At 35.4% G+C, this 15,863-nt stretch overlaps 2 protein-coding genes and 1 long non-coding RNA gene across 3 annotated transcripts in view; 1 reads left to right on the top strand and 2 right to left on the bottom strand.

Moving 5' to 3' along the window:
- The window catches only part of LOC140749232 (uncharacterized), a 467,169-nt gene extending 460,177 nt beyond the window's left edge, over positions 1-6,992 (bottom strand). The window contains exon 1 of the long non-coding RNA XR_012103038.1: positions 6,902-6,992. This is a non-coding gene — a long non-coding RNA (uncharacterized LOC140749232). The remainder of the gene's footprint in view (positions 1-6,901) is intronic.
- Positions 1,940-5,447, top strand: LOC140748987 (acyl-CoA Delta-9 desaturase). The gene is made up of 5 exons (XM_073081985.1): positions 1,940-2,150; positions 2,226-2,356; positions 3,106-3,311; positions 4,085-4,270; positions 5,103-5,447. Exons 1-5 carry the CDS (start codon positions 1,952-1,954, stop codon positions 5,377-5,379), a joined length of 999 nt encoding a protein of 332 aa, XP_072938086.1. The 5' UTR covers positions 1,940-1,951; the 3' UTR covers positions 5,380-5,447.
- Positions 6,993-8,526: 1,534 nt separating the features above from the next.
- Mfap1 (Microfibril-associated protein 1) lies at positions 8,527-14,740 on the bottom strand. The gene is made up of 9 exons (XM_073082270.1): positions 14,348-14,740; positions 13,841-14,034; positions 12,696-12,907; positions 11,854-11,966; positions 11,101-11,282; positions 10,539-10,663; positions 9,899-10,042; positions 9,400-9,496; positions 8,527-8,939 (listed from the first exon to the last, which is right to left on the bottom strand). Exons 1-9 carry the CDS (start codon positions 14,418-14,420, stop codon positions 8,754-8,756), a joined length of 1,326 nt encoding a protein of 441 aa, XP_072938371.1. The 5' UTR covers positions 14,421-14,740; the 3' UTR covers positions 8,527-8,753.
- Positions 14,741-15,863: the final 1,123 nt, after the last annotated feature.

Genomic DNA, 15,863 nt, shown 5'->3' with positions numbered 1-15,863 from the left:
GCTAAGACCTAAAATAATAACGGTACGTAGGTGCTTTTAGTTAAAGAGGGTTAGTCTATAGGTAACTTCGTTCTTAAAATATCTACTTATATTTTACTTGAATATGAATTTATGTTTCATATGCTATAACTTAAATAACAATGTTTATGAGATCTTATTTAGTAACTGGTTGGGAAGGTCTTTCTAATATTGTGTTAATTAAAAAGTTGGTGTAACTTTTGATAGCACACTGTAGAATTACATCTAGTGTTATATATTTTCTATTTAGTTGCTTTACTTTTAACATTTAGTTACAAATTCATTATTCATAATTAAATTGATAAATAGTTTAAAGCAATTTTTTTCTTGAAACTGCTTATAAAAAGTACAAAGAAGATTATATTTTAAAGTATTTAGATCTTTATTTTTTATGTGAATAATGGTTCACAGTATTGGTAGATTATAATCTACCATTACTTTAAGATTAAATTGAATATGACAAACTCATGTTAATGGAACATGTGGAGCTGGAGTTACTTCAGACAACATTTTTATCTGTTAAATAGGTAATCGCGTGTTTTACTTAACGTTTTTTATACTCCGTTTGTTTACTAACATGTTTAAACTCTCTTACTTATAGCATTTGAAAAAATTAGTTATTTATGACAAGATCTTATTAATTCACGCTCTAAGTTACAAATTTGGAACACAGAGAAAGGTTGAGTGTCACGTGTGTCTGTGATGGAGTATAAAAACAGACGCCTGAGAACAGAACGACGCATGTTTACGAGCTCGGTATTACATACGTACCAGCTGTTTTTATAAACTCCACATATAAAACACCCTTAAACAATGTAGCTATGAGTTCAAAGAAAAAACAATGCCTTAGGTCATCTTTGGAAAAATATATTTTTGTACACAAATGTGTTATGTTTTGTTTATTTTAACAGATGTGTCCATAATTATTCCACACACATATTATATTGTCTTTGAAGTTATATAGCTGTAATAAATTGTCAGTAGCAACTACTCTACATAAATGCTCTACCGATTTTGTCTGACCTTTCACAGAATGGTAGAGTAACTTTTATTTATTATTCATAATTTATTATTTTGACTTTTTATTTAAAAGCGTAAATACTAAATATACAAGTATAACAATTCAGTATCGTATTAAAAATAAAAATAGATACCATTCTACAACCTCGTGAAAAGATCAAGAACAATGAATCCTTTTTGAATACAATGACTAGAACAGAATATCCAAATTTGATTAGAACTCAGACGGTACGATTATTACGACAAATAATTAAAGTGGTTCAGTATTATTCGATAATTTAAGGCTCGATATTGGAAGATGTCTCCACACCTTGTCTATCAAAAAATAATTCGCAAAAATTCTTAAAATGCGATCTCTTTTTTCAACCTACAGTAGGTACCTATCTTGTACGTACAAATCTCTGAATTTGTTATTTATTAAAAATCAAACATTCCATAAATGCATTCTACTCTTCTTGTTACTACTACTTACTACTTCTTGTTCTTTTATTATTAAAGAAACTTCTGAAGACGTGAACCATATCGAAGTTACCATCCCGACACCACTTTCTTTCGTACAGCGACTGCGTTTTAACTTCTGTTCTGAAGAATAACATCAATCGTATCTCATTTATTGCCATGAATAACCATCTTTACTTAGGTAGAACATTATGGTCATTATGAATAATAGAAATGGAAATATCCATAAGCAGTATCACACATTAGTATTAATTACTTAGGACACCCGGTCTTCTAGGTACTTGAATCGATCCCTGATTCCGATCGCTAATGCATCTAGGTCGTTTCAAAGGAGGACAAGTAATTGAAAAGCAGACACAAAACATCTTACGACACAATGCTCTATTGATGTCACTTAAGTTATTTAATAGCCTTAAACTCTACATACACGCTTCAGCCACCAGATAGAACGGTCATGACAGTAGATATGGAAAATAGTAAAAGTACTAAAGTACTTAGTGTTAGCGAATTATTCCGAACGTTTGAAAAAAGCCTAGGATTCAAAAATGATGTAAAATGGAGCAGCGCGATTGCAATAATACTATATCACATTATAGGAATGTACTGGTGTTATTACTACGCTTTTCCTGTAAAATGGCAAACATTAGTGTTTGGTAAGTGCTGACATTAGGCATTAGAGCTTTTAGCAGAAACTCGTAAATTGTAATAGCGAAATATTTTGGTTGCAGCTCTTATAATGTACGTCGCAAGTGGTTTTGGCATCACCGGTGGAGCGCACCGGTTATGGACCCACAAATCTTTTAAAGCAACGCTTCCACTCAAGCTATTTTTCTTGATGTGTTTCGCCAGTGCTGGTCAGGTACCTAACGATATTTTGAATTTTGATACATCGATAAAGATTTTATATAAATTTTATTCATAAATATTTTGTGTAACATAAATGCACATTGTCTTGAATACACTTTATCTACACTAACTTAAAATGTTGCCTACATACTTACTTAGAAAAAAGATAGCAATATCCGATAAACGCTATTTAAATAAGTATACCTAGGTATTTGCAAATGCCTATGGCCCGGGTCGTAGGCCCGACTATGAGAATTGACTTTTTTATACGAGTAAGATTGGACTAACAAACGAGCTTGCAGTCCACCTTCCGGCGCATAGTAAATAATTGCCCAAGTACGAGTCGAAGTCATGGAGGGTTCCGTACCACACATTTTCATATTTTTTTTATTTAGTATTTGTTATTATAACAGCCACTGAAGTAAATACTTTGTGAAAATTTGAATTGTCTACCTATAACGTACAATAGATAAAGTTAAAAACGTCGAGATAGAGCGGTTTCTTCTATGGCGACCCCCATTTATTTTCAACTTTTTTATTATTTTAGTATTTGTTGTTATAGCGGCCGTCATTATGCATTCTTTGTAAAAAAATCAGGTGTCTACCTATTATGGTTCCAGAGAAGGAGTCCTATGACAGACGGACAGACAGCGAAATCTTAGTAATAGGGTTCCGTTTTTACCTTTTGGGTACGGAACCCTAAAAAGCACACAATATTTTTGACGCGCCTAAAAAAGTATAATATTAATAATCATGTTACAGAATACTCTGGAGCAATGGGTACGTGACCATCGCGTGCATCACAAGTACAGCGACACTGATGCAGACCCACATAACGCCAACCGAGGGTTGTTCTTCTCACACATTGGCTGGCTCATGCTGAAGAAGAACGACCAAGTGCGGTTACGATGTAAACAAATGGACATGAGCGATATCACGGATGATCCACTACTAAAGATCTACAACAAGTAAGTAGCTATTCAATATTTTATTTTAAAATACTTGCATGTAATAATTTGAAGGTGGTAGAACCTCTTTATGGTTCGACTCCTACACCGACACCTATTTCTGCCTAATAACACCAATGTTATTTTGAAGGATGTGGAAAGAGAAACATACTTTTCCGAGGCATTCCTACTTAGTCCTCAGGGGTCCTCAGGTAGGAATATAACCTTATCTGCCATTGATTGAAGTCCACAGGCGGCAGTAGCCACTTATCATCAAGTGGACTGCATGCTCGCCTGCTACTCCTATATTATAAAAAAGCCTCAAAGAAGTTAGGAGCTAAGTAAAAAGAATTAATAGTCTGGGAAGTACTTAACCCCTTTACTTCCATAATAGTAAATGTACTTGGATGCAGCTGCTAACGGCTGGCTCGACAAATTAATTGACAGCTTGAAGGGACAAAAACGTTCTTCGTGTCAATGAAGACGCAAAAGAAAATTCTAAAACCTAACTTCTGAAGATAATTTTAAGTCATATTTTCTTTTGAATCCTAATGCTATGTTTTCAGAAATGGAGTATTTTTAACCAAAATAGTATAGTAGAGTATTTTATACCTAACCAATTGTTGATGGTTGTGATGGCAAGTCAAAATGGCTAAAAACCTTATCATTTTCAAGTTTTTATTGTTGTAACGGTGCCAAAATCCTATAATAGGACGTTTTTTTGCCTTACCTACAGATATGACACCTATAATATGAGGCCTTTAATAAAGACGTTGTTTTTTTTTAATCTGCAGGTATTTTGGATACTTCAAACTATTGTTCTGCTACATTTTGCCGACCACACTCGGAATATACTTATGGGGAGAAAGCTGGAAATGTGCGGTCGCGTGGCAATGCTTCATCCGCTTCCTAGGCATGTTCCACAGTGAACTCACCGTTAACAGCCTTGCACATGCGTATGGATACAGACCTTATAACAAGTATGTACAATAAACACGTAACTCATAGATTAGTACAGATTACTCACTCCTAACTAGAAAATGTACCCAGTTTTGAGAATTGAAATACTTGCGTAAAAAAGTTTTGCCACGTCTCCGTGCTAAAATATCCCTAAATTATATGAAATAATTATTTATTTATTATGTAAATTCATGTAAATTACGCAGTATTAGTTATTTATTCGTAAATTTTCTCTAAAAAAGTTTTTATTTGTCAATAATTCAAAAAAAGAACACATAGACAACATAGGTATACGAAGATAGGTCTTACTTTAAGCTGTGATTAATCGGTCAGTGTTACAACACCTTATTCTTAGAAATTCAGTGTCCGCTTATTTATTTTATCAGGTTCTCGTGGCATCTCTGATCCACAAGCTTTTTAATTTATTTTATATCTGCGGTTCACACCCAGTTGTTTGAATTCATCAACTTTACATTTACATTTTTTTGCAGTCTTTGGGCAGTTATAATTCAGTATGTTGTTTTTGGTAACTTACTCATACCTTAAACTTCTTTTTTTTTGTTTCTTAGTCAGTCTACAAAAACAGCATAGTAAACCTATAATAAACCTACAATAACAGTCTTGTCCTATTTGGGATTGGTTACAGATTTCCGTAAGTGGAAATGACCGTGTGGTTTGATGTTTCAGCATAAGAATACCTCGGACTTACCATAATAAAAAAGAAATTGTCGTACTTTTTTATAACAAATTGATTTTAAAATATATTATGCATAGAAAATCGTAATACCATGTCATAATAATATTACTATCATATGGCTTATATTTAAAAAATATATTTTTTTAACGTTGCAGAACTATTGTACCACGAGAGAACAGATTTGTAGCTACATGTACTCTGGGTGAGGGCTGGCACAACTACCACCATGCGTTTCCCTTCGATTACAAAGCAGCAGAGCATTTTGACTTGTTCAATTTCGGTACAATATTTATAAACTTCTTCAAGAGGATCGGTTGGGCTTATGACCTACGAGAAGCTACACCTGATATGGTCAATTCTATAGTAAATAGGTTAGGAGATGGTACTGGCTCGTCAAGACCACATGAACCACAAGAACAGAAGCTGAACTGAATAACTATTGACTGCATAGTAGGTATTAGATAACGTTTAATGTCATAGAGAAGTAAAAGGCATTAATTAGTATTTTTTTTTATAATATAAGAGTAGCAGACGAGCATGCAGTCCACCTGATGGTAAGTGGCTACTGCCGCCCATGGACATCTGTAATAAACCCCAGATAGGATTAGATATTCCTACCTGAGGTCGGCCACAGATGCGCCGCTACCCCTGGGGACTAAGCTGGAATGCCTCGGAAAAGTCTTTCTCCCTTACCACACCCTTCAAACCGGAACACAGCAGCACCTAACACTGCAGTTATTAGGTAGAAATAGGTGTGGCGGTGGTGCCGCCGGACTCGAACCACAAAGGGTTCTACCACCTTCAAAATAGTATAGTATACTATAACCATAGATTATCTATGACTATAACTATAAGAAATAGGTAATAAATTACCAAGTACTCTAAGATATTATAATTTAAGTGTGAATTTTGTAATATTTAATAATAAATATATATGTATGTACTTTTAATAGAAAGAATAATGCCAATATTTTATTTCTTGTCAATATAACACACTAGTATAAATATGTAAGTAGTACGTAATTTTACATACCTACAGTTTATTATTTTATGCATGCTATGTGTAGAAAGATGTTGTTATTTAAATGTTACAGATACTTATAATTGAAGTATTTGTTCCTATAGATACATAAAGATATAGAAAAAGTTTTCATAACCTACACTTGACACTTAAATAATTGACACAGTAAAAATTAACCGCTCATAACCGCGTCTACAATTTAATTCGGGTCATTTTATACGTAGGTAATCTAAACCAAAAGTTTTATATTTATTAGGCCGACAAACTGTAGCTACTCTTTCTTTATTCCTCCACACCTAACACTCATATATCAAGCTAAATCTTCTGACTGTCGTCTCGGCGTGGTCGTAAAACATAAAAGTTCCTAACGATAGAAGTTCTTACTTAAATCTGTTCAGAGACATTTTACGGATCTGAATCGCGATCAATCTAGTTCCTGTAAATCTACTTAACCGATACTGGAGTCATTTACATTTTAATATTCTAAGTTTTGCGATATCCTTAATACATAATGCTGTACGGCTTCGGGTAGTTTCTTTAACTCATAATATTTAATCATGCAGTTTAGTACACTTATGTAATTAAAATACACTATTTCTAATAGATCTAACGACGAATAAAATGATTTAGTATTGTTACAGAGATAAGGCGGTACCTAATGATGTCTATACATTCTGTACAGATAGATCGGACAAATAGACACAATCTGATATCAATATATTTTTCGATTTAATGATCGTTGCACTAATAATAGAAATATCGATGTCCAACTAATTTTAAAGTGTATGCTGTAAGTACACACATAGGTAGACAGACCTCGCAAGCCGTCCGAAACGTCCGTCTCCGTTGATATAGGACCATAATTATTATGTATGGAATTGTAAGAAATATGACACAATCTTTGTCTCAGCAGATAAGTAAAAAATCACTTACCTTGCCTTCCAAGACGAGCTGCAGACGGGAATCGTATCAGGCGTGGTACGCCAGCGTTTTCACGTTGCTCAACGAAGCAGGTACGGTCTGGTGAAGACCAAGCCTAGTGAGCTGCAGAGTAGTTCCCACTTCACTTAACACTTCACAATGCACTCGCGGTAACACGGCTAGTCCACATAGGACAAGGGCGAGAGGGCATACAAAACGACTGTATAAACTCGCCTAACGCGCAACGATGACTGACAATTTTGGTGAAATTTTTAGTTCTACCCACAAGCCGACAAGAAATAAACAAATTAGTACAACTATTAATAACGGTCCTGTTAGTGTGGGAACAATTTGATATGCTGTTTATTATAGCTCACTTACATCAAGCCTAGTAGGCTGAAGAGTAGTTTCCATACACTTCACGAGACACACTCGACAACACAGCTGGTCCACGTAGGACACGAAACGAGAACGACGGTCCGCAACACGATTTTTTTAATACTACCCTCAAATTGACTAGAATGAAACAAATTACAACCATCAATAACGTGCTCGATTGTGTGGGTACAAATGAATTTAATGATGTTTGCTATAGCTCACTTACATCAAGCCTAGTATGCTAAGGAGTAATTTCTACTTCACTTTACACTTCACAAGGCACACGCGGTAACACGCCTATTTCAGGTAGGTGAGAGGATATACAGATACAGAACATCCGTATAAACTGGCTAAGTGCGCTATGACAACTGTTCGCGACACATTGTGGCGGTTTTTTAGTTCTACCCACAATTTGCTAAGAATAAAGCAAATGACAACAATTAATATTCAATAAGGGGTCGATAGTATGGCAACACTTGAAAATAATGCAGTTGTCTATAAATTAGTTATGTCGAAAATCTTCAGATTTATTTCATCTACGGCCCAATGTTATTATTAAAATATCTTTCTCTAAAATAGGTCCGGAAAAAACAAGGTCCTCATATTTATATGCCTTACAAAGCTAACAGTGCTGGGTCTTTCACTGCGAGGGCATTAACGCCCACAAGAGGATGTCATCGGCCAGTTTGAGAAGCACTGACTCCATAGTTCACAAAACTTTGAATGCATATTTTTCAATGTATTTTATGTATCGTGAAGTAATATGGAATGCATATTTTTCAATGTATTATATGTATCATGAAGTAATTTATAAAATATTGTTTTGTCGAATTTAAACAATAATTAGCACCACGACCCTACTATATGAGTGGCAAGAACTCTAATGGAAAGATTTTTAAAGGCCCGACATAGTGTAGATATAGGTATTTGTTAAAAATAACAACGAGATTTACTGTTTAAAATTGTATTTAATAAGAGCTAAATCTTAACAAACCTACATGTTATTTATATTTTTTTTAAAGTGTCCACAATGACACATTTGGTCGTTATTATTACATTAGGTACTATAAAAGTTTGTCAGAGGCCTTATGGGCGATTTAATAACATCTAACACGAGTTGGTCATAACCCCTCCAATTGTGAGTCTCCTTCAAGATGTTCGTGCTCCTCCGTCTCCTTCAAGAATGATACACTTTTTTTATTAAATATAGAATTAGCAAATGAGCATAATGTCCATCTGAAGGTTCACTGCCGCTGGTAAGTCACCACTGCCGCCCATGGCCATCCGTAATCAACCTCAGATAGGATTAAATATTCCTACCTGTGGTCGCCACAGATGCGCTGCTAACCCAGAGGACTGAGCTGGAACGCCTCGGACAAGAATGTCTCCCCTACCACACCCTTCAAACCAGAACACAGCAGCATTAGCACTGTTAAAAGGCACCTCGAAGGGTTCTGCCACTTTATATATAAAGTGTAACAGCCAATCACACGTTATGTTTCCTTTTGGCCGTGGGTCTGTCGAACACCTGCTTCATGGTGCCGCGGTAGCTGGCCAGCTTGGCGGCAGCGCGTTCGTTGCTCCACGCTGAATCGAACTCGGTAGTATCCTGATCAACCAAGTGGGTGTACTTCGTGCGACCAGACCTACCGAATTTCTTCACTTGCATCACCTGCAACAAAAAAGAATTGAAGATTCTGTATTCTTATTGAAGGCATTCATTAATGATTTCTTGAAATTATTAACATATTATTAGTATTCGAAGTTTATTGTCTCATGTTTGATGGTGAAAAAGGCTATACATATAAATATAAAACATACATTTCTAAAAGTTCTCAAATATGTGTGTAAAGTCTACATGGCCAAAGTGGTGGACTATGGCCTAAATTCTGCTCTTTATGAGACGAAACTGGTGACCAGCAATAGAATAATGACGGATTGATGATGATTAGATTGGACGGCCATTATTAACAAGGTTGTTCTTAATGGTCACAACCCTCAGTCATGAGGACCCGGCAAAGATGATTCGATTTTTCATCCATGGTCATCATTAGTACAAATAAAACTTCATCAAAACTTGTCAAGGTCTTTAAGACCTTTGGCCTTGCCCATAAAAATCGCGATTTACTAACCTTAGGCAGAACAGTCTTGTCGAAGTGATCATCCAATGTAGGCCCAGAAAAGTCCTGTTTGAATACCTCGTCTTCCTTGTCCAAGTAGAAAGCACCTCTGTAAAGTTTAAAGGATTAATTGACAAACAATAATAAAATTTATTTATGTATGTTATGTGCAGTTCACCTGATGTTACTATGTTACTGCCATACCGTAAATAATAGTCTCCAAAGAAAGGATTGAATTTCTAACTAAAATAAATAACAGATATGTTGCTGCCTCTGTCGACTAACACCCATCATCAATAATAAATCTGTCCAATGGTTTGGAATGACAGTTCATACTAAATATTGTAAAACTTTGATCTTTGGTAGGCAATTTTGGATATAATGATTGGTATCAATAAAATAAGAGCGAAGATTCTCAGAGTAAGTTATGAACCTCATGTAAGCATGTCATACTTTAATAACTTTATATTACCAGCAAAACAATATCCCAAAATGATAATAAAATAGGTACCTGTGATAATATTTCTGTAAGAACTTGTATTTCCCCTTGACGGCCTTGTTTGTGACCAATTTCGGATTGATACGTTGCTCGATGCGCCGCTCCTCCTCCGTCAAATTCCGCATCCTCTCGATGGCCATTAATTCCTTCTCCATGCTGCAATTAATCGTATTAATTTCATCATTATGTTGCCGATACCATAAATAGATTTCTTCTTGAAAGAGAGAGGTTCTTTATAACAGCTATTTTCATTTTCTTACAATATGAAAACATAAAAATATATTTTTCAAAACTTTTCACGGACTGTTTACGTATTTATATAAAACTGTATAACCGAATAATGAAATCTCGAAGGGATACTGACGCATATGTAAACGTCACAATGAGTTTATTAGCTAAATATTTTTAACCCGAAAATCTCTATGATCAACCCAAAATCAATGCAAAATTCCGAAGTCGTCGTATGTCCAACGCATTGTGGCTGTCTAATTCTACACTCATCAGTTTCAACCTTACTTCAGCCCTATACTTTAACAATTCTCCAACAACCGAGTCTTGCTGTTCACACTAAACTGTAAGAATGTTTAAAGATTATCCAGCAAATGTAAAGTGAATTTGCCCTAAGCCTTTAAAAAGTACGAAGAACACTTACGCCTCTCTTTCTTCCTTGTCACGTTTTATCCGCTTCATCTCACGCAGCTTCCACGCCTCGTATTCTAGTTCATCATTGTCATCATCGGTGCATACGTCGTTGATGTTGCTCTCCTTTTGTTCAGACTGCAATGTACATTCAGTTATGATTAGTAAATTACTGTTTCAAGTTTATAGGTACAATTGAATTCATTTAAAGTAATCTATACTGATAACAAACACTGTACCCTTTATATGTCAGTGCCACTGAATATTTCAGTAGTGGGTAGTAGTGCATGAGCAGTGGTCTCCACAGTGTCAATATTTCTTGATTGGTTGGCCATAAAATAAATGAAAATAGCATAATATATAGCATGCATATAATTTATTGTGTTAGATACTATTGTTCCTTTAAAAATAATAAAGGGAACAACCTTATTGCTTTCTTCTCACAATTGCGGGAGGCTCCAATGCAGATTGGCTAGAATGTTTTTAACTCCTCTATAAGTACCTCAATAACATTTACTCTGATGTTATAGTAATACTCATTTTATAATCCTGTATATTAATTAAAAAATTAAAACCTGAGTATTCCTCTGTTCCGAACGAATTGTTTCTTCGACTAGTTTTAAAGCCTCCCGTCTTCTCTCCTCCTTTTCTTTCCTAGCTTCAGATTCTTCTTTCTTCTGCAATTTTACTTTACGTTCACGCTCTTGCACTGTCATCCTTTCCGAAGCTCTTACAAATACTGGCTTAACTCTAGGACCTAAAGTGAAAATTTGTTTATAAGTAAAAGTAAGAAATCATAACTCTTTCAATAAAGTAAAATTCTGATTATTCATATCGTCACTGGATAAGGTAAAAGACTAATACACAAATAAGCCCCTTTGCATGTTAGAGTTTTAGACTTTCCAGTGATGATATGTATGGAGTTTAACTAATCACAAGTCACAAGCATACAACAAATGTTAGATTAATTCAATCCTTTATCGTGATTTATCATACTGCCACACCTATCTCTGCCTCATAACAGCAGTGTTAAATGCTGCTGTGTTCTGGTTTGCAGGGTGTGGCAAGGGAGACATACTTTTCCGACTCGTTCCAGCCTAGTCCTCAGGGGTAGCGGTGCATCTGTGGGTGACCTCAAAAAGAATTACCATCACTTACCATCAGGTGGACTGCATGCTTAAGACCATAAGTTTTTTTTTTAACAATATAGGAGGAGCAGCCTCCTATATTATTTAAAAAAAAACTTACGGTGCAGTAAGTAGAAGTATTAGTAATATACATATAAGTAAATGTAGAGAGTAATATGAGTAAATGGTATTGTTCAATACCTGTATCTTCTTCACTGTCAGTATACTCAGTGTCAGATGAACCACTCTCTTCTTTATCACCATCCAACATTTCTTCATCATCAACTCTACCCAATACTTCCTTTTCTGCTTCTCTGAAATTTGTAACATGCACTTATAAATATATTACCTAGAAACACATAAATTATGTTCATATACACTGATGAAACATTTACATATATGTTTCTCCATAATACTGGTAATGTAATATGTATGTATGTAGCTATCTATTGGTGAAGAAATAGTATGGTTCTATTGTACTGTTCGCTACTTCTGTAGTGGTACCGAAGTATACAATGTGAGTTTTTTAAGTGCACATAAATGGGTATCCAAAAGTATAAGGAATTGCGAAAACTGCTGGAAGGAGTCATGAGGTGATCGAACAAATACTATTTGGAAAATAACCGTGTTTTGTATTATTGTGCCATGATAATGCTGAGGGTGATGATTTGATCCAAAAAATAAGAATTATTGAATTTAACCCTCTTCTACAACATTCTCATATACTTCAAATTCTAGTGATTTAACATTGTAAGGCAGTGGTAGCAAGAAACTCGGCCTTTCAATCGAGGGGTCTGAGGTTTAAATCCTACCTACCTCTGATTTTTTGAAATTACGAGCGTATTAGAAATTAATTATCACTTGCTAAAACAGTAAAGGAAAACATCATGAGGGAACCTGCATACCTGAGATTTATAAAAAAAAGACGAATAAATCTTAAAGGTATGTAAAGTCTACCAATATGCACTTGGCCAGCGCAGCAGTGGGACAGTAATGGGATGATGATGATGATGATAACATTAAAATTAGTGAGGAAATACTACCTAGCAGCAAGTTTAGCTTTGAGGGCCAGCCGCCTCCTTTCAATTTCCTCTTCATCCAGTTCATCCTCGCTCTCCGAACTATGCCGAGCTTCTTCCTCACTTGTTTCCGATTCCTGTTCAGGCTCCGCGTCAATTATCTCTGGTTTGTGCTCAGCGCGGCGTGGTGGTGAGTGTGCCGCCATACGAAGCCGTCGGAGACGAGGGTCATCTGTCTGCAAAAGCAATAATAGATATAATTAGTGTAATCTGATATTACAGTTTACTCTTAAGAACTTCTTGAAATATTAAGTATGTTCACTTCTTTTGTACAAGCAATCTTAGCCTATTGGTTAAAATTCTGCCTCTCAATTGAGGGTTCTCTGGTTTGAATTCCAGGCATGCACCACTAATTTATCACTTGCTTTAAGGATGAAGGAAAACATTTTGAGGAATTGTGCATACCTGAGAGATCTTTAAGAAAAGAAGTACTGTGTTTGTGGACGGATATTTGTTTTAAAATCTTAGTACCTACTCATTTTAAGATGTTTACTATTTAGTGTAATATGATGCATTTGAGATCATTATTATTATTTTAATGACTTATAAAGAGTATAAAAACACTTCACAATTGTCAAACAATCCAAAGAAATCGAATTGAATTTCCTGTAATAACTGTAAAATCTGCACAATCGAGTTAGTGCAATACTGGTAATGAGCAGATATTGGAGGTATTCCTGGTACAAATGCCTGGTATACGTACTTACATTATTATTGTTCTAGCACCTACCTAACTTACCCTTTATTTACATAAAGTTTATATAAACATAAATTATTAATGTTAAGTGAAATATTATATCTTGAAGGTGATAGAACACTTCGTGGTTCAACTCCGGCGGCACCACCGCCACCCCTATTTCTGCCTCATAACAAAGTTAAGCGCTGCTGTGTTCTGGTTTGAAGGGTGTGATAAGGGTGACATAATTTTCTGAATCGTTCCAGCTTAAGCCTCAGCGGTAGCGGTGCATGTGTGGCCGACCTCAGGAAGGAATAACTAAGCCTACCTGTTGGTTGATTACAGATGTCCATGGGTGGCAGTAGCCACTTACCATCAGGTGGACTGCATGCTCGTCTGCTACCATAAAGCAAAAATAAAATCTTATAAATACCTCTTTCTCTGAATCACTATGTTGGTCTTCTTTACGAACAATAACTTGTGGTAAGACATGTTTCCTCTCAGGCCTCTGTTGTTCGATAAAATCTTCAGCATCTGACTCTTCTGAAGATGAAGCACCTTGGGCATAATCTGGTTTTTTACCTGATATATACCTCTGTACTTTCACCTTTTGCATAGAAATTTCACCTGTGAATATGTATAAAAAGTATGAATGTAACGTTAACAATGTAAACATTTCAAGGACCATTTCAACTCCTTGAAGACAAAAGGAAGAGACTATTAAGCCTGTTACAGCATTTTGGCATCATTGTTGTGTTTAATTTGAAGGGCCAAATCCAAGGGCTTACTAGTATTTTCTATGAATCTCTTAATTATTTCTATGCATTAGTAATTTGTCATCAATTTCAAGTAATCGTCCTGCTGTATTTGGAATTGGTGGAATGTACCCAGCCTTATTCTAACTTTAAATTACATAAATTTTGTTGTCACTTAAACTTACCCTTTTCATTGCGAATAGGCACTGCGCCCGCTGTACTTTGAATACCAGTCGGCTGAGCAGGTAACACGTTCATTGTAGCGTCAGTTTATTAACCAATTACAAGATATACATAAAATCAAGTAGAACAAACCAATCTTTATTAAATGTTTAAATAACAAACGTAACCAAAACACATGAGATACTTTGTCACTCAGTACTTAGTGCAAATTACACGACCTGTAGTTTTGTTAATTTAACGTAATAATTTAGTGCAATTTTGCAAATTTGTACGAAATACGACTTTGCTTGAATGAAATTAATCCACAATCCATATACACGGCCATACGGAGCACCATAATCCAATCCAATATACTCTCATGTGAATTGTGAATTCAATCTATCATCTATAAATGACATATATGTCAGTTGCTTTTGATATTATTTCTATGGCCTTAGATTCTTGTCTTTCGGCTATTTTTACATCACGGTTTATTTCATGTTTATCAGTACTGCTAGCTAGATTTTGCTACCTTTCCAATAACGCGGTGGTGGCGGCGGAGTGAAGTGATAACCAAACTCATCGAATCCTGTTGAATCCCAATTTTTTTTTATTGACGAACGGTAAACCTTCAAGTGGTGCCATGAAAGTGACACGGGGTTATGTGGGACTTTTACCGCACTGAAACCCCTCCGGTGGCTGTCCTCGGCGCTGCGTAAAGGAGGAAGAAGATCCCGGTTCGCAACGCAACAAAGGAACGCAACCGCAGTCTTCTCTTTTAGTCGCCTCTTACGACAGGCAGGGGATACCGTAGGCCCATTCTGGTCCCGGAACTACAGGGACGATTCAAATCCCAACCTAGCAACACTTTAGCTGTTGTACAGAAATCAGAACAGCGTTATATACCACATATACATTTCACAGATTCTTTGATCCTGACGTTTTTTATTTTTTATTAGCTTGGGTTGTATGTATGTAACTATGTAACGGAATCTTTGAACCCGATTTCTATCCACTTTGAACGTTCAGTTTAATTCAACATTTTGAAGAATTATCAAAAACCGATGACAATACACGATTTAAATAATTTTGTACCATTGTCCTTATCATCATCCCCAGAATTCACGATTTTCGAGGCGAGATTATTCGAGCGCCTTAGAGAAAGTTCATCGCAAGTTACTAGATTGATTGTTAGGATTCCGTACTCACAGGGTAAAACGAAACCCTCTCTGTTCGTGTGTCACAGGGCTTTATCTCTTAAACCGTAATAGATAGACACTTAATTTTTATAAAGCATGCATAATGGTGGTCGCTATAATAACAAATACTAAAAATAAATATAGTTTAAAAAACTAAAAAACACGTTTTTATGATAAAATCAACTAAAAAGTAAAAAATAATCTTCAATACAGGAATCAATTAAGGAACAGTAAAACGTATAATTGTGGAAAAAGTGTGGGGTGCTTTTCGAAAACTGATAAATGGAGCAAGATTATTTTTTACTTTTTAGTTGATTTTATCAAAAAAGCGTGTTTTTTA

The sequence above is a fragment of the Epargyreus clarus genome, unplaced genomic scaffold, assembly GCF_041222505.1.
Source record: "Epargyreus clarus isolate Ecla_fem2 unplaced genomic scaffold, WU_Ecla_fem_2.2 ptg000017l, whole genome shotgun sequence".
Classification (NCBI taxonomy): Eukaryota; Metazoa; Arthropoda; class Insecta; order Lepidoptera; family Hesperiidae; genus Epargyreus; species Epargyreus clarus.
This window is presented reverse-complemented; position numbering and strand designations above follow the sequence as displayed.